At 52.2% G+C, this 22,617-nt stretch overlaps 2 protein-coding genes across 12 annotated transcripts in view; one reads left to right on the plus strand and one right to left on the minus strand.

Annotated features, from left to right (window-relative positions):
* LOC144582493 (isoleucine--tRNA ligase, cytoplasmic-like) overlaps positions 1-15,648 on the minus strand; it is a 55,785-nt gene extending 40,137 nt beyond the window's left edge. For all 10 annotated transcript variants that reach the window (XM_078371938.1, XM_078371941.1, XM_078371947.1 and 7 more), the window contains exons 1-2: positions 15,443-15,648; positions 2,153-2,551 (exon numbers count right to left, since the gene is read on the minus strand). The gene's annotated coding sequence lies outside the window, so the exon portion shown is untranslated. The remainder of the gene's footprint in view (positions 1-2,152; positions 2,552-15,442) is intronic.
* On the plus strand, positions 810-8,660 carry LOC100386769 (NUT family member 2G). Of its 2 annotated transcripts, XM_035298876.3 has the most exons (6): positions 810-913; positions 2,716-3,412; positions 5,016-5,144; positions 5,919-6,055; positions 6,533-6,867; positions 7,299-8,660. In XM_035298876.3, the coding sequence occupies exons 1-6, from the start codon at positions 898-900 to the stop codon at positions 8,538-8,540; spliced, it is 2,556 nt and encodes an 851-aa protein (XP_035154767.3). In that variant the 5' UTR covers positions 810-897; the 3' UTR covers positions 8,541-8,660. The 2 variants fall into 2 exon arrangements, with proteins under 2 accessions (XP_035154767.3, XP_035154766.3); XM_035298875.3 differs by lacking the exon at positions 810-913 and having other exon boundaries at positions 2,523-3,412.
* Positions 15,649-22,617: the final 6,969 nt, after the last annotated feature.

The raw sequence follows: 22,617 nt of genomic DNA on the forward strand, positions 1-22,617 counted from the left end.
TATATATATATCTTTCACCCAAAAAGACCTGAAAGCACTTGCAGACAGCAAAAATACCTTCCTTATCCTTTTGTTTGTATAATATATCTCTGGAAACATGAAAAAGAATCAGAATACTCGTTTGTTACAGGAAAGAAAATGTTGTGGACAGGAAAAACGTGGGAGAAAGACTGGTCACTGCCTATTCCACTGTGCACAATTTGAATCTGGAACCATGCAAAAGTATTGCTTGGTTAAATTAAAATCATTTAAAAGATAAAAAAAATAAACATTTAGTACCAGCACAACATGCTGGGAAACAAAATGAAAGGCTTTCTGGCTGCACAGCCACTCTTTCCCAGACTGAGGCTTTCTAGCAAAGGGTTTCTGCCTGAAGCAGGCAGAGGATCCAGACGTGGATCGTCTGACAAACACAAGGGTTCTTAGGAAGTGTGCTAAATTGCGTTCAGGACCTGTAGCCCCTGTTGAGATTCATCGAGAGTGGGAAAGAGCCCAAGTGGGAAGAAGCATGGGTTGAGGGACACAAAAGTAGGTCTGCTGACAAAGAATGGAAGTAAAGGGGACAGCAGGTTGAAGCTTTGTGCTGTGACCCAGAGGGATAACTTAAAATTTGCCTAAAGAGGCGTACAGAGTCTGCGCTGCTGCCCTCCGGCTGGAAGGAGACCTCAGTTCTTGCCTACTGGCTGGAGCCCTTCACAGAATGTTCCCCACCCCTACCGGTATCTGCTGCGCCGCCCCTCCCCCTCTGCAGAATGTCTGGGGTCCTACATTCTAAACCTACTCACTTTCAAATTTTCACCGATCTACCTGAACTCAGGAGAATCTGTTGAAGGCAGGTCACTCTTTGGGTCCTGCCCTTGACTCTTCATTTCGGAAACTGTCAGACAGCCTGAGGGGATGGCTTCAAATGGAGGTGAGTCTGTAGGGACAGGGGCATCATCCAAGTCTCTGCCATGTTTCAAATCCTTGGGAATTCAAATTTCACACAGCCCCAGGGGACAGTTGGTAGGGCTAGTGTCGAGGGAGGGAGGGAGAAAGGGAGGGAGGGAGGGAGGGAGATCTGGATGTCCCTAAAGACACCACACCTGGGGAGGGCCATGGCACCCTGAGTCTGTGGTTAGGGAGGACGGCTCCTTGGAAGTGGACCAAGATGCCTGGGGGGAATACACCATGTAGGGGAAAAAATGGAGTGGATGTATTGATTCTCTCTAGAGGGGGACAGGTCACGTCACCATTTGTTTGTAGGGAGTGGTGGGATTTGGGATCGAGTTGTGCTGGTGGCCCAGGGAGGATGACAGGCAAGCCTGTGAGCCACGTGTTGTGTCTTCAGGCACCTGGAAGGTGCCCTTCCATAGTGTTCAGAGGGATTTGGACTGGAGTTTTCTGGATCTCAGGGAGGAGTGCGGAGAAGTGGTCTCGGCCAGAAAACCGTTGGGTATGTTGGCTGTGACAGAGCATGCAGTGACAGCCTCTGGGTGGGCGAGGCTGGGGCCACTGTAACTGCCGCAGCCTCTCAGCTCCCTCCCCACAGGTGGCTTCTCTGTCAGTTCAGGTGGCTGTTGGCTTTACCTGGGGTGGCGGCAGTTGGGGAAGTTCAGGCAACATGGCCTGGGCTTCCCAGCTTGTTCTGAATTATTCATCCTTTTGGGGAAACTCAGGTCTTCAGACCCACTTCCTCTTGTCTGCTAGCTCATGGCCTGTCCTCCGCACTTTGTGTTACCGTGGAGAGGAAGAATTGCTTCTATTCCATGTCTACTACTTCATCAAAAGGGGACAGGTGTGGACTCTTGCTGGTTCTCAGTGGAAGGGTCTGGAAAGACTGGTTTCCTTTTCAGTCGAGGAAGGAGAGTACCACACAAATAGGAAGAGGGTCATCTTATGACTGTTATTATTCAACTAGGATGTGTGTCCTGACTGATGAGGTGCATGTGCTGTATCCCTATGCCCCTTGACTGGAGATTGCATGAGGTCCTAGTGAACAGGGATGAGCTCCAGACGCCTTTGCGACACCCGGCCTGTGGTTACTATATTCAGTTTCTGGGAGCTCAAAGAAAAAGGACCAGAGATGGGCTCGTCGTCCCACGACCTACTGTAACGTGACCCGCAGCTGTGAAAATCCCAGGACACCTCCCCTGACAGCCCCACTGCTCACCACTTGCTGGCTGTGCTCCAATCCTGGGCCGCTGCCGCTCTTGCTGGCTACGCGATGACAGTTATCTCAGGGAACTCCACCACTGCTTCTCAGACCTGCTCCCTGGGAACAGTTTCCCGAGTGGCAGCCAGAACCACCGAGCACTGAGCAAAGTGTAGCCTGACTCTGACCCATGTTTCGCACTTGCTGGGCATGGTGCCGGAGCAATCACTTGCACGCTGGATGTGATACGTCTGGGTTATCTTCAGGGTTCACAGGGTGCTGGCTTGGGAGAGATTTCCATCCAGTGGTTTTCTTTCACCGTTTCTTTTTCAAGACGGAGTCTTCCTCTGTCACCGTGGCTAGAATGCAGTGGTGCAATCTTGGCTAAATGCCAGGCTCTGTAGTGAAGCGACCCTCCTGTGGAGAAGGAACAGAGCACGCGATGCACACTCGGGGACACTTGCAAGATGCAGAGTTTCCCTGTCACACGCCCTCAGCTGTAGGACACCCCTCTGATTCCCCAGTGACTACGGCAGACCTGGAGACCCCAGCTCATTCACCTCTTTCCTTTGTCTCCACAGCATGCCCAGTGCCGAAACTGGGTGTGACCGAGAATCCTGGCGCCTCCGTACCAGTGTTCACGGATCTGTCCTCCGCCACACCTGCTCCCGGCCCAGCACACGGGCTGCCCCTCGTGACTGTAGTGGTTCCTCCAGCCGGCCCTCTGGTGCTGTCCGCCCTCCCCGGGAACCCCCTGGTGGCAGGACAGGATGGCCGCGGCCAAAACTGGACTGCGGCTTCAAACGTCTTTGGCCAGATGATGACAGCAGTGGGGCCTGTGAACGCCCCTCGGGCACAGACCTTGGTCCTAACTCGGGCCCCCCTGGTCTGGTGGGATCCAGGTGCCGTCTGTCAGGGCGTCGCGTGTCCACCTCCCCAACCCCTGGCATCTGCCCCTGTGGTGCCCGCTATGGCTGCCCACATCCGTGGGGGCACCCAGGCCTGCGAGGGAGGCTGGTCCCAGGGCCTTCCTCCTCCAGCACCACCACCGGCTCCCCAGCTGGCCCCCATCATGGTCCCAGGGAATGCTTGTCCATGGCCACAAGGGGCTCACAGAGAGGGCAGCCAGGCTCCCTCCCAGGCCAAGGCCCAACCGGACGACTCCCGCAACCCCAAGAGCGTGTATGAGAACTTCCGACTCTGGCAGCGCTACAAGCCCCTGGCCCGGAGGCACCTTCCCCAGAGTCCGGACACGGAAGCGCTTTCCTGTTTCTTCATGTGAGTGTCCTCGGGGCTCCAGAGCTCATCCTGCAGCTCACCCATACAAAAGGCTGCCGAATGGACGGGAGGTCACGCTCTTCAGGGGATCTTGCGGGGAGGTCTGGAAGGCGACGGGTGGAGCTACGGAAGCGCACACTTTCAGCAACATTCATCTGGCTGCCGCTCAGGACACACTCTCAGGGGGCGTCACCCCACCTGCCCCTCACTGTCCCATGAGTCCAGCCAATCCTTTCTTACTGGGCAGGTATCTGCAGCTTTGCCCTTGATCCCTTCTAGAAAAAGGGACAATGATGCTTCATTCAGAGGATGGTGAAGACGTGACTTGAGCTCACACAGGACGCATGTAGCACGGTGCCCAGCACGTGCTGTGACCACATCACATGACAGCTGTTATGATTACCGCCCACCCCCCACCCCCATTACTATCATGATCAGGACTAGGCCATCTAGAACAGCGCTCCCCAAAGCCACCGGCTCCAGTGATAGCTCTGAGTGCACCACCACGAGCCCGGCAGCCCAGGGCCGTGGACTGTGGTGACTGAGGCAGCAATGCCAGCATCTCAGAGTTTGTTGATTCAGTCCCAGTCCTCCCTCTCTCCATCCTGCAGTGCCTCTGTGACCCCGTGTCCCCCGCGATGAGCAAACCCGTACTCCACGGGAGCTTGAACACACCCACCAGGCAACACATTGGCCAGTCCCCTAGCCAAGTCCCCTGCCCAGGGTGCAGGTGTTATGGAGGCCCCATCTGTGTCCCAAAAAATCTTGCCACCCTGAATCCTGGAACTGCTTGCATTCTCCCTTGGAGCTGAGTCCAGGTGAACAGGGGGACCCTGATTCTCAGAGTGGAGTCGCCCCGGGCTCACAGGCTTGGCGTGGACTGGGCTTCGATGCCGCTCTGCCTTGGTTCTGGTTTCTGCTCCTCTCCAGGACCCTGAGGCTGCGTCCCCAGGGGCTGCCTTGCTGCCTTGCTCCACAGTCCCCAGGAAGCTGGTTAAACCCTCAGTCCTGGGGCCCTGGAACCTGCACGTTAACCCTCGCTCCCCGGTCATTCTGTGTGTGCGCTGTCTCAGCCAGTTCAGACTCTACCATAACAAGTCCTATAGACTGGGTGCTTTACCGGGACACATTCACGTCTCCCAGTTCCAGAGGCCGGAAGTCCCAGATCAAGGCGACAGAACACTGGTGCCCTGGATGCAGAGGGCTCCCTCTGGCTATGATGTCCTCTTGCGGCTAAAAGGGAGAGCCCTGGTGTCTCCTCCTGCCCTTATCGGGGCTCGGATGCCATGATGGGAACCCACCCTCATGGCCTGCTCTAACCCTGATGAACTCCAAGCACTGAAACACCGGGGCTTAGGGCTTCAGCACAGGAATGATGGGGACACTCACGTTCCACCCGTAGTACTGAGTTCCCTTGTCAACACGGTAACACTGAGGACTCGAGGGGCAGTTGGAGAGGCCAGCCGGTGGCTTGTGTGACTCATCTTGGGAGGCATATCCCACCCACGTGGGGGAGAACAGGACAGGGACCCGGTGTTGGGACCAGGCGGGCTTGGGATGGAGGGTAGGCTCACGGACTGGGACTGACCGCACCGCCTTACAGCCCGGTTCTCAGATCCCTGGCCCGGCGGAAGCCCAGCATGACCATGGAGGAGGGACTGCGGTGGGCCATGCGGGAATGGCAGCACACAAGCAACTCTGAACGCAAGATCTTCTACCAGATGGCGGCAAAGTGAGTCTGGGGTGCAGGAGCAGAGCCCACACGGCAGGGTGAGAGAGGGTGACAGAGGCCCGGTGGCCGTGGTGACTTTTCAGCGTGGAGCATGAGAAGGGTGTGGACAAACACAGGCCTTCCTGGGCCCCTGGCGCCCTCACGAAGCTGCTCCTCCCTCCTACAGTGCTCTGGGGTCTCTATCCTGCCCTGGTGGGCCAACCCCTGCCTGACACTAAGGGTCAGGGAGGGAGCAGCCTAAAGGAGATCACCGACAGATGTGAGGATGGGGAGAAGGGGCTCTGGCAACTATAGGCAGAGCGGGGTGCACTCTCCTGACAGCAGTGGCCAGAAGACGGTTTTCACCTATCCCAGCCTGGCCAGGAGTGGAGACACCTGCACTGGGTCAGGGGAGACCTGCGTCCAGGACACCTTGAGACCCATCTCTGGCCTGCCTGCTTTTGCTCCTCGTAGTCCCCTCCTTTAAGACACAAAGACAGCAGCCTCAGCCTCAGGGGAAAGGGGCCCTGTCTTTTGGGCCCAGCTTTTGCTTCCTCCCGACCAGGGGTCTCCCAGGCCTCGTCTTCCCGGGTGATCCTTCAGGAACCCACAGTCCCAACCTCAGGACTCCTGCATCTGGGCAACATCGTGGACACCTTCTGCCAGAAACCCCACCCCTGGCCAGCTGAAGGCTGGAGTAGGGGAAACTGTGGTGCCCTCCTGGGCCTTGTAGCCCTCACTTAACTCAGAAAGCCCTGGACCCTCTCAGCAAGGCCTGCACCTTCTTCACCCCAGGTTCCTGGAGTTTGAGGCTGAGGAGATGCAGATTCAGAAGTTGCAGTGGATGATGGGGCCCCAGGGCCGGCCTCTTCCAGCCCTGCCGAGGCTTGAACCTCAGGGACCGTCAGCACCTGAGGTGGTCAAGGAGCCAGGTAACGGCTTCCCACATTCCTACAGGAGCCACAGCAAAGGCCAGAGGGGCCAAGGGAGGCCACTGTCCCCATACCCCATGCCTCCCTTCAAGAGAGGGATTTGTTCCTTCCAACAAGACAGCTCAGGGGAGCCGGGGCGGGGGGTGCTGGGCTGCCCGTGGTCGTGAAGTGGGTATTCACCTGGTCACGTTTCCTAGCTACTCTCTCCCCTCACCATTCAAAAACTCAACAATCTGCCCAGGAAGCAGAGATGAGCGGGTAGAGTACTTAGCATCTATCAGTGACTCCAAGCTTCCTCCAAAATGATGCTGTCTCACAGGTGCCCCGCCTATGGCATCTCTTCCAGGGGCGCTGTGGTTCAGGTGGTCCTGACCCAGCTGGGACCCACTTCGGGTCCCTGAGCCCTGCCCTCCCCTGTGTGATGCAGGCAGGAGGAGCAGCCCTCACCATGCCCATCCTCCTCCCTCCCTGCCTCAGTGGACCTTCCCAGCAAGGCCGACCCCAAGGCCCCGCCTGCCTGCCTGCCACCACATACGCCCCAGCGGCCAGCAGAGACCAAGGCCCACCTGCCACCACCCAGGCCCCAGCAGACGGCGGAGACCAAGGCCCCCGAGGAGATACCCCCTCAAGTGGTGCAGGAGTATGTGGACATCATGGAGGAGCTGCTGGGGACTCCCGTTGGGGCCACAGGGGAGCTTGAGGGACAATGGGAAGAGGGCGAAGAGAAGCAGCAAGGGGATGGGATGCTTCTAGACCCAGGCGTCCTGAGCTACGTCAACAATCTGTGCTCCCAGAAAGACTTCGTCACTAAGGTGGGCTGGCCTCAAGTGCTGGGGTCTGCGGGATTCCAGGGGGTGGCACTCGCAGGTCTTTGGAATTAAGCTCTGTTCCCTAGCCACTCCACAGTAGATGGCTGTGTTTGTTGCCGTCCATTTGAGGGTCTGTGCATGTGAGTGTGTGTGTGTGGGTGTGAGTGTGAAGTGTGTATGTTACTTGTGTCTATTTTCCTGTGTCATATGTGGGCCTGTTTGTGTGTCTGTGTGCGGTTTGTGTGTCTCTGCATCTGTGTAGGCTACCAGGTCTGTGGTCTGTGTGTGGAGCTGGTGGTCGCCCTGATATAACACAGCTCCGAAGGGTGGGGGCAAGGCGCTCACTGCTTTCTGCATCTCCTCCAGGTGTCCTTGGCTCCACCTTACTCCCTGCCCGGGAACCTCATGCTCCTCCATCTTCTTTCTGTTTCCAGGTGGAGGCCGTCATTCACCCCCGATTCCTGGAGGAATTGCTTTCTCCAGATCCAAAGATGGATTTCCTGGCCCTAAGCCAGGAGCTGGAGCAGGAGGAAGGACTCACCCTTGCCCAGGTAGAGCAGGGAGGGAGGGGAACCCAGGTGCCCCACCTGACTGCCTACCCCAACTCTCTGGGGGATGCTCGGCTTCTTGGGGGGCTGCTCCGAGGTGGGGAGGTGCAGGTTCAGACGGAGCAGGATGGAGAGGAGCCAGGGAGGGGAGTCAGGATGCAAACTGCAGTGAGGCCCAGCAAGATGCCTGGCAGAGACACACCCTCTGTCTCTGACAGAAAGCCCAGCTGCCTCAGGCTTCCCTGCCTGCCGCCCAAGTGCCTTGGTCTCCACCACCCTGGGCCCTGTTCACACGTGGGGCAGCGCCAGAAAATACCCCGTTTCCTCCCGCAGGTAGCAGAGAAGCGCCTCCAATCCTTGGAGGAGGAACGGCATAAGAGGGCAGCCCCTAGTCATGGCACCACCCAGCTGGACTCCCTCTCTCCTAAGTCTGCAGCCAGCCAAGGAGCAGAGAGAGAGGTCCCTGGCCCCCAACAAGGGGTCAGCATGGAAACCTGCCCACCCCGGACGGCTGCCCGGGACCCTCAGGGACAAGGCAGAGTGTGCATTGGGGTGGCCAAAAACCCGGTGGTGCTTTTGGAGAGGCTGGATTCTGGCAGGCTCAGGGCCGCCCGGCCAGACTCTCCTCCCCAGGACCCGAGACCCACCTGCCCAGGCGTGGGGACCCAGGACACCTGGGGTCTCCCTGGAGCCTCTCCTGTCAAGGAGTCACGCAGGCTGTGTAAGCGGTCAAGTGGGGAGGAGAGGGAGATCCCTGGCATGGTTTCTGTCGTGGGGACCCACTACAAGCTGCGGCCCTGGAAGCTGTCCCAGAGCCCTGTCCCTGCCTCGGGCCTTCTCAGTCCAGAAGGGCGGGGACCCCAGGGAGCTCTTCAGTCCCGAAGGGCAAAGAGAAGAGGCCTCAGCCCAGCACCAGCACCGGCTCCCGCTCCTGCCACCACCTCCAAGAAGCGAGCTCTCTGCAGAGGCCTATCCCCTGCTGTTCAGACGCCCCACCTAAGGCCTGGGCTCAGAGTCTCTGGGGCACAATCCTCGGCTTGGGGGCCACCTAACACCTCACAGTCTCCAAAGAGAAATGGTGACCCCTTGCTCTCTAAGAGCAAGAAAAAGCAGCATCGTAGCCAGTAGAAGGACAGGGCAGGCTCTCTGGTGCCAATCCCCAAGGGTGGGGCTCTCAACTCTCGGACCCTCAGGGCATCAGGTGCCTCAAAGACTTCTCTGCCAGTGCTGACCTTGCTGGGCCTTAGCTTGATGGGAAAGGGTGGGAAAGGGAAGGGCGGGAGGGAGGGGAGCAATACCTTGGGAGTCTCCTCTGTAAATCTGAATAAATACACTTGTGTTGGAAATTCTCTCCGGGCTGCTGCCTCTGTCCTCAGGGCTGTGCTGCTCAGTGGAGGGGGTCTGTGAAGGAGTGCAGAGGGACCTGGAGATGCCAGGCACTGGGTACCCACGGCTGCCATGCCAGCCCCACTCGTCCCTCCAGATGTAGGTTGCCCCTTCAGATGCTCCAGGAACTGACAGATGCCGAGGAAACCCTCATCCCTCCCACCGCTCACCCACAAGGCCCCGACTGCTTTAGTTAGCAGCATCCCTGGAACATCCTGGGATGTTGAGAGCTGTCTGGCTCTTGTTCTGCCCCACAGGAGCTGAGGAGAAGGCAGCTGCCCGCAACATGGACCCGGGGAGAGGCGGTCACTCCTGCTAAACCCTCATCAGGAAGAGCTCAGGCCCTGGGCTGAGGGGAGATGTCGAGGCATCCATCCACACGGGTGTGTTTGGGATACGACGGTGGGTGGGGAGCAGGGGAAGTCCTTCTGCCCATTTCTAGACAGGAAAGACTCTTGCCCAACTGGCGGAAGCAGATGCTCCTTGCTGTGGCCACAGGGACTGGCCTCAGGGGCACGTGGGGTCCTGCATGGAGCCCCCCCACAGCTATGATTCACTTCCCATATGATGACTGAACTCTTGTGTGGAATCGATACAGACACAGATTTGAACCCAGGAGGCGGATGTTGCCGTGAGCCGGGATAGCACCATTGTACTCCAGCCTGGGCAACGACGGCAAAACTCCACCTCAAAAATAAAAATAAATTAGCTGGGCTAATCCCAGCTGCTCCAGAGGCTGAGGCAGGATAATCACTTGAACCCGGGAGGCAGAGGTTGTGGTGAGCCAAGATGGTGCCATTGCACTACAGCCTCGGCGGCAAGAGCAAAACTCCTACCAAAAAAAAAAAAAAAAAAAGAATTAACCAGGCATAGCGGCAGGCTCCTGTAGTCCCAGCTACTTGGGAGGCTGAGGCAGGAGAATTGCTTGAACCCGGGAGATGGCCACCAACGCACCAAGCTAATTTTTCTGTATCATTTGTAAACATGGGGTTTCACCACGTTGGCCAGGCTGGTCTCACAGCCCCATCTCGGGCAATCCACTCACCTCAGCCTCCCAACCTGCTGGGATTACGTGCCAATACATCTCTTTCAATCAGCTTCTGCACAGCAAAGAAAACAAACGACAGAGCAAAGAGACAACATGTTGAACGGGAAACCACGTGTGCAAACTATTCATGATGAAGGACTAAAATTCAGAACTTGTAACGAGCTCAAATAACCGACAATTAAAAACGACAAATAATCCCACGAAAAAATGGGTGAAGGACATCGAAAACATACAAATAGCCAACTGATACATTAAAAAATGCTGACATCGGTATTCACCAGGTAAGTGCAAATCAAAACTACAACCAGATACCTACCACCTTACCACAGTTAGGGTATCTATTCTCAAAAATACAAACAGCAGATGCTGACATGATGCGGAGAAAAGGGAACTCTTACACACCGAGGTGGGACTGGAAATCAGCAACGTCGTGATGAAAACCAGTACGGAGATTTCTCAAAACACTAAAAACAAAACCACTACACGATCCAGCAATCCCACCACTGGCTATTTAACCAACATAAAAGAAATCAGCATATCAAATCAGTGTGCACTCACGTGTTTATCATAGCACTATTGACAACAGCAAAGATATGGAATCAACCCAAGTATCCACCAACGAGCAGGCAAGGAAAACGTGGCATATATACAAATGGAACGCTCTTCAGCCAGAAAAAAACACCAAAGCGAAAGCGCATTGCTTGCAGCAACATGGATGAAGGTGGAGGTCATTATGTTAAGTGAAATAAGTCAGGCCAGCCATAGAAAGAAAAACATCACACATTCTCACAGACATGTGGGAATTAAAAACAACGACCACGACAACCAAAAAAAGTTGACCTCATGGAAACAGAGAATACAATGGCAGTTATCAGAGGCTGGGATGGGATGGGGGTGAGGAAGAGAGGTTGGTTAATGGGTACAAATGTACAGTTAGAAACAGTAAATGCTAATGTTTCTATGGCAGAGTACGGTCACCATAGTTAGGCTGGAGTGCAAGGGCGCGACATACTTGCAATATGTTAGCAAACACCTATTGTATATTTCAAAGTAGGTGAAATAGAAGGCTAGAAATGTTACCAGCACACAGAGATAAATCTCGGCCAGGCACGGTAGCTCACACCTGTAATCCCAGAACTTTGGGAGGCTGAGGCAGACGGATCACCTGAGGTCAGGGTTCCAGACCAGCCTGGACCACATGGTGAAACCCTGTCTCTATTAAAAATACAAAAATTAGCCCAGCGTAGTGGTGCATGGCTCAATCCCAGCTTACTCCAAAGGCTGAGGCGGGAGAACTGCTTGAACTAGGGAGGCAGAGGTTACAGCAAGCCGAGATTGCACCACTGCACTCCGGCCTGGAAAACAGCAACACTCCGTCTTAAACAAAAAAAAAAAAAAAAAAAGATAAATACTCAAGGTGATGAATACTCCACGTACCCTGACTTGATCATCACACATTCTACGCAGGTAACAAGTATTCATATGAGGCCGGGCAGGGTGACTCACGCCTATAATCCCAGCTCTCTGGGAGGCCAAGAGGGGTTTATCATTTGAGGTCAGGAGGTCAAGACTAGTCTGGCCATCACGGTGAAACAAAATCTCTACTAAAAATTCAAAATATTAGCTGGGTGTGGTGGCACATGCCTGTAATCCCAGCTACTCGGGAGGCTGAAGTAGGAGAGGGCTTCAATCCGGGAGGTGGAGGTTGCAGTGAGCTGAGATCGTGTCATTACACTCCAGCCTGGGAAACAAGAATAAAGTCCGTCTCAAAAAACAAAACAAACAAACAAAAACAAGTATTCATCATATGTATCCCACAAAGATGTAAAGTAGTATACATTAGTAAAAGGAAAAGACTGCTAGAAATTTAGCAATGTATTTCTATGCAAATGTTTAAAGCAGATATATAACATCTCAACATAAGTGAGAACATACAGATACACAACTTGCTTCTCTTATGAAATGTTACATTTTCCCTGTAATACACTAAGCCCTGGGCCCTCTTATCCCTTGACTCCACTTCTGAGGATTCAACTAACCTCACATTTTTAAAATGTCATTGACACACCACAGAAGTTTAACCCAACCTTGACCTCAGAGTATTCATAAATGCTCACTGAAGAAAATTTCCAGGACGACTCCGGGGCCTCTCTTCTGCTCAGAGATGTCAATAGAGAACCTTAGGAACACGACTTTCAACCCGTGTACCAAATTCCCACCTTGCCTTCTACCAGAAGATTCATTCCAACCACTGGATAGAAGAGAAGCTTCCAGGACATCAGAGATGGCTTGCCTTAGGAGTAGGCCAAGTAAGAACACTGCTATCTATGCACAAAGAAAATAGGGTAAAATTGAGATTTGTTACTCAACAGATTTCCTTGGCTTGAAAAAGAACTAGTAGACACTGGCCTAATGGGAGCTCAAAGAAGAGAACCATTCTTCATCAAGAAGAGAACCATTCAAATGTGGCTGCAGTTTCTGTGTGGATCATAGCCTGAGACCACTGTGACAGGGAATCATGACACCAAGCCAATTCAACCACTATTATTCTTGTACTTTTCTTGCTGGTAATTTTATGCACCAGGCTGAGAAAGCTACGCTATGCTAGGACAGCCTGTATACCAATAATCTTAATAAAGAGTTCTGTGATGTCTTTTGTTACCTTTTCCTTTCTACCGTGATACCAGTAATTTGTAAGAGACCTATGTAGCTTAAATGTGTTTGAGTAACTTCAACATACTTTAGCTCTCCTCTCTGCCGTGACCCAAAGAGCCAGTAGGTCCTAAGATTCCCATGTGTGTCAGAAGCCTGAAGTCCGTGAGATGAAGCCCAACATCAAGAATCAGAGGAAACCAACTTGTGGGGCAAGAATGTAAAGGAAACACTGGGTAGTTTGGCTACAGTATAATTTAAGTTTCTTGTTTTCAAAAGTATGAACTCCAATAAAAGGACTTTCAATGTGCTATTTTTGCAATTTTCAGTAACAAATGTGTGTATACCAAAACAATAAAACTGACATATTCAAGTAACATTAAAAAAAAAACCTTCATGATGAATCAGTTACGTGGCTTTGGCACAGTAGGGAGTGGAGCTCAATTTCAACCCAGATGCTTCTGACTTGGAAGGCCATTCTTCCAAGCATCCTTTTTCTAGTATGGTAAATATACATTCTGACTCCAGGTCTAACTCCAGAGACTACACTGGTTTCACAATACTATGTCTTCTAACCTGAACAAAATACTTGCACAAAATAGTTGATTCTCTTCTTCCAATTTCTTTTCATTCAGTAAAAGGGAAAGAAAACACATTTAATTAGGCATCCAATAAATATAAACACAGTGTTAACATTTAAATGCTTTCTCAGCAAATATTATTTTAAATGATAAACCAAAAGAATGTGTATCTAACACACCAGAAAAAAGAAGCGAGCAATTAAGGAGTGCAGCCATTCACGCTGTAACTACGTGCAATGAGGTAAGTCACTGGGAAGGGAAAACTACCTACATTTCTTCCAGTTAAAACCAAATTAGTAACTCTCATCTTATAAATATGATAGCCAAATCTGAGACACTACCCACAAAATGCAGAGGGGCACACACAAGCCTCAGCAATACCATGACCCTTCAGTTCACAAGTAAGGGAGACACACCATTATCTGAGATATACTGTAAGGACACCAATGAGCAACAAACATATGGCATTGCAATGGCTGTTTCAGGAAACATCCATTTACACTGTTTCCTGGATTTCAGGCATAAAAACATGACTGAAGGCATATACCGGCCCTATTGCCTTGACAATTCATAACCATTGTAACAGATACCATTTCGCTACTCAGAAGATTATAAAGGAATTGTATTTTTCATAAGACTCTACGACCTACTACCTGTAACTCTGACATGCACATATCGTACAACCGGAATATATAATTATCAAATCTGATAACCAACGTTCTGTAAATTACCAGCTATTACAATATTTTGGTGTTCGCCAGTTAACCAAGCAGAGGTGGGGGAAGGGGGTTTGGAAGAAGCCTCATTTCACCTGCTCTTTCCAAAATTTCACTTCAAGGGTGTTCAAAAACTCAGTATGCCCAGGTAGAAATCTCCAAGTGCGCCTAGTTTTCACTGCTTAACAAAAGCGATGTAAAAAGCAATTACTGTAGCCTCCATCAATCTTTTCAGATTGCACAGAATTCCTTCCAGAAAATTCCAATTAAAAAAAGGTATTCCCGTTTTAGTATGAACGTCGTCTTTCGCACAAGTCACTGGAGAGTGAAAGCCTTTAAAACATTTAAATGTTCCTGGTATTGCTTTCTGATGAATGTGATAATCCCTATTTACTAAGATTAAAAACACTTCCACCACGTACGGAAAATCTCTCCAAAAACACAAAATCTAATTCAAAAATTACAAATAAAAAAAGAAATGTAAAAACAACTGCATAAACAAACTTTGAAATGTGAATGGGTTGACATTACTGAAGTCATTACTGAAAAGAAACCTTTGTAAAATCGAGAACGCACAATCAATGCTACAGTAAGATGCTGGAGAAAGCCAAACCGGAGGGGATGCGCAGTCAGTCCCACATTGCAAATTTCAACACATTCGGCCCGGCGCGGTGGCTCACGCCTGCAATCCCAGCACTTTGGGAGGCCGAGGCGGGTGGATCACGAAGTCAAGAGATCGAGACCATCCTGGACAACATGGTGAAACCCCCGTCTCCACTAAAAATACAAAAAATTAGCTGGGCATGGTGGCGCACACCTGTAATCCCAGCTACTCGGGAGGCTGAGGCAGGAGAACTGCCTGAACCCAGGAGGCGGAGGTTGCGGTGAGCCGAGATCGCGCCATTGCACTCCAGCCTGGGTAACAAGAGCGAAACTCCGTCTCGAAAAATAAATGAATCAATAAAAAATTTCAACACATACATTCCTAGACGAATACATCCAAGGGCACTCAGGAGAAGAAAAGCGCTTGGCTCTCTGCAGAGCACGCAAGTTTCACCACGCGCATCAGGAAGGGGGCTGCGCCGGCGCGAGGACCGGCCGGTGGGCGTTCCGGCAACCCACAGCTTACAAGGACCACGGCCATCCCCCGGGCCTAGGAAGGTGGCCCGAGGGCAGGCCCGCGTCCCTGGGGTGACCCAACCCGCCCGTCCCCCCGCCCCGGGATTAGGCAACTCTCCCCCTCCCCGCGTTCAACTTCGCGGCCCCACCGCCCCGCCCGCGGGCCTCCCAGCTCTGCTTCAAACAAAGCGCGCGCTAAGGGGTCTGCGGCGGCCAGGAAGTGGGGACAGGAGGGTGGCGGCCATGTTGGCGCGTGCCGGCGGAGATGGGGTGACGGAGGAGTACGGGCCGGCGAACAAGGAGCGCGTGCCCGCCCGGAGGCCCAGGCCCGCCCCGCCCGGGTCCCCGCCGCGGCCCGGCCGGCACGGGGCCCGGTGTGGGCGCCGCCCGAAGGACAGTGCTCTGCCGGGCCCCGCGCGGGTCGCGCTCACCAGCGCCCCTGGCCCGGCCGCCGCACCCCTGGCCCGCCCGCAACCCGCACCCTCTCACGGGCCTGCACGACCCACGCTCGCCACGCGCGGACCTTACCTGCTAGCAGCTGATGCCGCCGTCCACAGGCCCGTGCCGCCGTCGCTCGTTCGCGCTCTCGCCGACCCCAGCCCCAGCCAGAAGGCGCCTCCCCGTCCCCGCTCCCTCGCCGCGTACGCCACCGGCTCCCCAGCAGCCAGGGGAGCCGCGCACTGCGCCAGCCGAACTGCAACAGCCGCCCCGGCCGACTGCCCGAGGCCAACTGCAACAGCCGCTCTGGGGCCGGGCGCCGACGTGCCAGTACGCAGGCACGACAGAGCGGAGAGGCGGGGCGGAGGAGCAAGGCAGGGCGGGGCGATGGAGGGGGCGAGTAAGGCGGGGCCAGAGCACGGGACTTCCGGGTGCGCGCCGAAAATGGGCGTCCACAGGCGCCCGGAGCCCTGTAGCCTGAGGGAGCGCGGCTTCTCCCGGAGGGCAGGCAGCCAGAGAAGGGCTTCCTTTTCCCCCAGTAGGACTTTCCAGAAAGGACAGGGCCGGGCGCGGTGGCTCACGTCTGTAATCCCAGCACTTTGGGAGGCTGAGGCGAACGGATCACGAGGTCAAGAGATCGAAATCATCCTGGCCAACATGGTGAACCCCGCCTCTATAAAAAAAGAAAAAAAGAAACCTCACCATGGGTGGATGCAATCAATGGATGGTTGAGATAAATGGATGGATGAGGCAGATGGATGAATGGATGGATGGGTAATGGGTGAGTGGATGGGATGGATGGATAGATGGACAGTTGACAGATGAATGGATGGGATAGATGGATGGATTAATACGATGGATGGGTGGGGATGGATGGATGGGGTGAATGGATGCATGCGATGGATGGATGGATCAGATGGATAGATGGATGGATGAATGAGATGAATGGATGGAGGGACCAATAGTTAGATAGGTGGATGACTGGATGGATGGATGAATGGATAGATGGATGTGTGTTACTGGGAAGGGCAGGGGTGCAGTTCAGCCAGAACAGCCTCTCGCTTGGCACATAGTGGTTGCCGGCCTCAAGTCCTTCCTGCCCTGCCTGGTCCTGTGTTTGAGAAAGAACTATGGAGTATATTACTTTGTGCCCATGCAGTGCTTGCAAATGCGAGAAACACATGTCATTTTTCAATGAAAACCTAACTTGGTCTTGAGTCCCAAACTTGGGATTAACAAAGCCAGCGAACCAGCAAATCTGTTTACTCTTGAGAAAGAGTAAACAGACGTCCTGCCCAGAGTGAGGTGGCCGAGGTCTAATCAGGAAGATGGGGACAGATGGTTGGAGGGCAGGGCGGTGAGAAGCACCAACTCCAGGAAATAGAGGAAGTGGTGTCAGAGTTCAGAGGATTTTTAATGGCAAAAGAGTAAGAGGGCCTAGAAGTCATGGCTCTCACAGAGCGTAAACGCTGGAGGAGACAGGTGCACGTGTGTCCTCAGAGGACCAGTGTAGGGGGCAGTTCTTAGGAGGATCCTGTAAATACTGCTCCTTCCACAAACCAGGGCAGTTAGGCCCCAGTGAGACCACCTCTGTCTCCGGTCCCACCCTCTCCGAGGCTGGACTTCATAGAGGATGAATGCAGACCTGGATCACTTGGCATCAGGGCAGAGTTCGAGTGAAATTCTGATGAAGGTAAAAGCCTCAGGCCACCCTGGGTGGGCAGACTTCAGCTGCCAGCTGGGAGCCATGCGCTACTCTTGGCCCTGCTGATCCCAAAGTCTGCTCCGCTCACCTTCTCCGGCCACCCTCCCTGACGCTGTGCTTCCCACCAGCCCCTCCATCAGTGTGGGTCCCCATCCCTTCCTCTGCACCCTCCAGAGCACACCCATCATCCCACCATGCTTCCAGACCCGATGCCAAAGGCCTCCTGACCTCCTTCAGCGCCCTCTGTGGCCCGTAAGCCCCATGAAAGGCTTCTGTGGCCCCTCACGGTTTTATCCGTGTTGGAGCTGTGGACACATTTCCCAGGAGGCCTCTCAGTGTGGTGGGGGAGCGCAGGGAGGACAGGAGTAAACCTTCCTCTGCCAGGGCCCTTCTGTGGCTTGGGTCAGATCACTGCCACTCCCTGAGCCTCAGCTTCTCATCTCAGAGGTGGGCCTGTGATACCCATTTACAGGACTTTCCAGGGGTTTTAGTGTGATCGAGGCTGTGAAGGCTTCTGTGTGGCCTGGTGGCCAAGAGCAGGCCCTCAGAAGGGCCCCAGCATACCTCTCCCTGAGGCTTTGAGGCTGGATTGTTTCGGAGCTGAGGGAAGGGGAGGGGTTGTTTCCTGAGGAAGTGATTTTTTCCTGATTTGTTCTGAAGGTGGAGGTGACAGAACTTCCCGGGTAGCCCTTCGTGTGGGCACTGCCCACTCATGACAGAGCCTGGCCGTCAGCCTCGAGCGGCACCAGCAGCACCTTGGGCCGGTAACACAAAGATCGCTGGGCTCCTATGTTTGAGGAAAGCTTATGTATATAGAAATGTGCATTCTGACCAGTCCCGGGTAAATCCATGCTGATGCCCCGGGTCCTGGGACCCCACTTGGACCCATTGCCCTAAAGAATACAAAAGAAACATTGAGAAATTTGGGGCAGCATTGCCCACCACTCTTCCCTTTGAGAGTATCCCCAGGACGTGTTACAGGTGGGTAAATGTCAGCCTCGGATCCATTCCCCACATTTTCAGTGCCCTTCCCTTGCGGAGGGTGGGAGCACCACTGTGCAGCCTAGTCCAAGCCTGCTCGTGGCTTCCCATCATGTGGTCAGAGGCAAGCAGCCTCCAGGATTCTCTCCTGGAATTTCATTATGCGCCTTAGCTTGTGACCTGGTGCGGAGGCCCTGCCTCAGAGAAAGCCACACAGCTCGTTTAACCAGACATTTGCCAAACCCACCTGACGACAAGGCACCTCTTGGGCAGTGCAGTGGGATGTTTTGAACACACCTAAGCAATGAGGTTGGACTTGAAAATGCTTTCCAAGCTCTCCCCAGTGCGGGGATGATGTAGTGGGGCTCCCTTACCTACCTGGTTCTTCTGGGAGTGTCCTGCGTCTAGGTCTGGCACACCACACCGCATGGTGAGCTCAATGAGCTCCACGGCTGCAGAATCACACAGATTTTCATTCATCTTTCCTTGTTTTCGAGATGGAGTTTCGCTGTTGTTGCCCAGGCTGGAGTACAAGGGCACAATCTGGGCTCACTGCAACCTCCACCTCCTGGGTTCAAGAGATTCTCCTGCCTCAGCCTCCCGAGTAGTTGGGATTACAGGCACCCACCACCACGCTCAGCTAATTTTTTGTATTTTTAGTAGAGACGGGATTTCACCATGTTGGCCAGGCTAGTTTTGAACTCCTGACCTCAGGCAATCTGCCTGCCTTGGCCTCCCAAAGTGCTGGGATTACAGGTGTGAGCCACCACACCTGACCTATTCATCTTCTTTCCCCAGTAATTCACCTGGGTTTTTATAGTAATGCATGTACATATCCTGAATAGCAAACCTAAAAACATTTATAATGCCTACCTCATGCAGTAGAACTTCAGCTATTCGTGTTAATTATAGTGAATGGAAGATGTGCATCTTTAAAAATATGCGGTGGTGTTACTTTCATGATTAAGCCGTAGCGCACGCTTGTCTACTCCAGAGGTACCACGTGAATTCTCGTAGAGGTGACGTGACTGAAGGCACATAGGGGGATTACTTGTAATAAGCATCAATTATTTGTAGATTTAGGGTCTTTTGGTTTTAATATTCTTCCTACTATCTTATTTGCCCATAACCTTTTACCCAATGAATATGAACTTCAAATTAGTGAACCCAACTAAATAAGGTTTTACTCTGTCAGAAAAATCACTCACCCAACAACAGGCACAGCTGTGCTCCTGTGTTCCTCTGCCCTTGTTAGAGGTGCACACAGTGTCCAGAGCCTTATACCCATTCCTATATGGGCCTGCAGTGTAGGAGTCCACCTGCACAACCACACAAGGACTTTCCGCCATTGCTTACAACAACAGAGAAAAGTGAAAGCACGGGGAACTGTTATCATTAGTAGTGTGGTTTCAGAATCTCTGTGCTTTTCACACTGTAGGCTGTAGCCCATTGGTTGGTCATGAAGTCGGCTTAGTGGATGGAGATCAGCATTTTTAAACAATGAGATGGGACCATGCAGAAAATATTAGTGTATCCCAGGATACAAGGGCAGAATTGTTTAGGGCTGTGTGTGTGTGATGTGTGCATGCATGTGCGTGTCTGCATATGTGTGTGTGTGCATGTGTGTGTATATGTGTGTCTGCGTGTCTCTGTGCGTGTGTCTGTGTATGTGTATCTGTATGTGTGTTTGCACATTTGTGTCAGTATTTGTATATGTGTGTGTCTGTGAGTGTGTGTGTATGGGTTTGTCTGCATGTGTGTGTAGGTGTGTGTGTGTGTGTGTGTCTATGTGTCTGTGCGTGTGTGTCTGTGTTTGTGTACGCTTGTGCCCAGTGCATCACAATGTAAAATAATCCAGGTTTTAATTGTAGGTCATGCTGACAATGTAGTAAAGCCATTGACAGAAAATCTTTTAAGCAATTCCAGAGTAGAGAAGAATTAATAATGTAGTTTTAAAAGTTTCCTCCTCACAGTGATCATTTGACTTTATATACTCCCAAGTTATTTCTCTGCTTTGACAGCATCCGCCCTTTATAATCTGCCTGTTAGGATATCTGCCTGGAGTTGCAGCAATGTTCGAGTTTGTATTGCCCGTGGAATTCCTTTGTACTTAATATTAAAGGATGATTCAACTCTTCAGTGTAGCATCCCACTCTTAAGAATTTCAAGCCTAAATAAGAATTAGAGCCACTTGGAGGTAGCGATGGCATGGGTGAGGCACCAAATTAATGTGACCCACGGAGAATTTAATCTAAAAGAGAACTGGATGATGAGCAGAGCCTATGCTCCTCCAGTGCCACCCATCCATCACAGCACCCTTGCACCCTAGCATCTGTGCATCGCATCATTTCTGTGCCATGCCACCTTGTGCCATACCCACACACCACACCACCCGTGCATCACACCACCTGTGCATCATACCACCTGTGCACCACACTGTCTGTGCACCACACTGCTTGCAAATCCAACACCCGTGCGTCACAGCACCCGTGCATCACACCACCTATACATCACACTGTCCATGCACCACAGTGCTCACAGATCACACCACCCATGCATCACAGCAACTGTGCGTCACACTGTCCATGCACCACACTGCTCGCAGATCATACCACCCGTGCATCGCAACACCCGTGCATCACACCACCTGTACATCACACTGCCTTTGCACCACATAGTTTATGCACCACATCACCCATGCATCTCAGCTTTCCTGCCCTCAGCTCAGTGCTGGAGCCACATTCTTCAGGGGTTTTGAACATGGGTTTTTAAATTACTCAAGTTTGTGCTGCTGTTGAGAAAAGGCAGAATCCACCCCTGAGCATTTCTCCCATTCCCGGGCCCACCCACATGTCTGCCTCTCAACACTTGCTCAGCTGACTATGCTACACTTTTCAGATATCAGCTGAAACCTCACTGGCCCTCCAAACCAGTTTAAACGCCTGCTCTGTGCTCCTGTAGCCCCTTGGCCTTCCCCTCCATAGCTCTTTGCTTAATTGGGAACGCCCAGTTGATTTTTCATTATTCATTTGACATTCGGCCCCAGCCACCTCAGACATTGCAAACTGGCAAACTGACTTGGGGACAGGCCCATGGCTTCTTTTTAAAGCCAGTTTCCTCTGACTTTTCCGTGCGGGTATTGAACTTAGCCTACCGTCCTTCCCTCTTACAGTTGTGGGAATTCAGACCAAGAAAGGAGGAAGCACGTGACCAGCTTACCTAATTAGGGGAGGACACAGGAGGCTCATGTTGTTCATGCAGATCGACCTGAAGCACACAGTGTGCATCGGGTTTTCTGGGCTTTTCTGGAACCCCAAGCCCTTTTCTCCAGGACAGTGCACCCACTTACAGCATAGGATTTAGGTGCACACATTGGCCTTTTCATTAGGTACAATATAATGTATTAAATTTGGATACCGTTTCTACGTTAGTAAAAGTGTGGCCTTATCAAATCCCATCATCATTTTTGTCTCATAAACAAGAGACAAGAAATTCTTCCAGATATCTCAACTGCCTCGTCAGTGATTAGAAAAGTGAGTTTGTCTTGACAAGTCTGTCTCTGATTTTCTTACAAATCAGGTAACATTTGAATAAATTCTCAAGATTGCACCTAAGCCACATAACGTTAATGCGTTTGAGGCTTGGATTCGAAAGCATCAGCTACAGTCAGGAGCCCAGGCTTCGGTGTCACGCTTGTGAGTTTGGTTCCTAGCTCCTCCTCTTACTAGCTGTGTAGCCTGAGGCAGGCTGTTCAGCCTCTCTGTGCGTGCATCCTTATCTGTAGATTGTGATTATTAATGATACTTACCTAAGCTGACTGTTGTGAAGATTACATGAGTTCATGTGTCTCCAGTGCATATAGTAGTTCTGGGCCCAGAGTCAGGAACAAATACTAGCTATTATTAGTAGCATGTTCATTAGTACTCGGTGTATCTCCATCATTTATAGCCAAGCACCCGGAACTAAAGGTTATCCTAATACCCTGTGAGTGGATGGCTCTGGTTAATATAGAATATTTAGGCAAAATGTGTTTATGAGGACACTTCTGCCTGTTGTTGTTGTGTAATGCTTTCCATGTGGTACTGTTGGATGCAAATGCCCACACGAGCTAAGCTCTTCGCCGTCCAGAGGGTGAAGGTGACTGTGGCTTCTTTCTCTTCTGCCTGAAATGATGCATGTTTGAGAAATGCTGTGTTTCTAGGGCTCGCACATGATTCGGGGCAGTACATCCCCAAAGGAATGGCACTTTTTTACGGCTCCTGGGACTAATGTCTCACCAAGCACACTTGGTCCAGTGCACCAACCTAACCAAGGGTTTCATAATTTCTGGAATTTCCCAACACATAGATACATTAAATCCTAAGAAAAGAAAATCGGCACTCAAAGGTATGACTCCACCTTACATTTAAATCTGCTCCTCTCCCCATGAAAGATTATACTGAGTAGGAAAGGAAAACTGCAGGACAGAGGGCATCTTAGACCTAACTTGAGTTCTCCTTTCTTCATGAAAAATGCCTGTTATCTGCCCGATTTTGCCCAGACAGTGCATACAGTGAGGGCATGTGGCCCTACATGGAAC

The sequence above is a fragment of the Callithrix jacchus genome, chromosome 5, assembly GCF_049354715.1.
Source record: "Callithrix jacchus isolate 240 chromosome 5, calJac240_pri, whole genome shotgun sequence".
NCBI classification, from domain to species: Eukaryota; Metazoa; Chordata; class Mammalia; order Primates; family Cebidae; genus Callithrix; species Callithrix jacchus.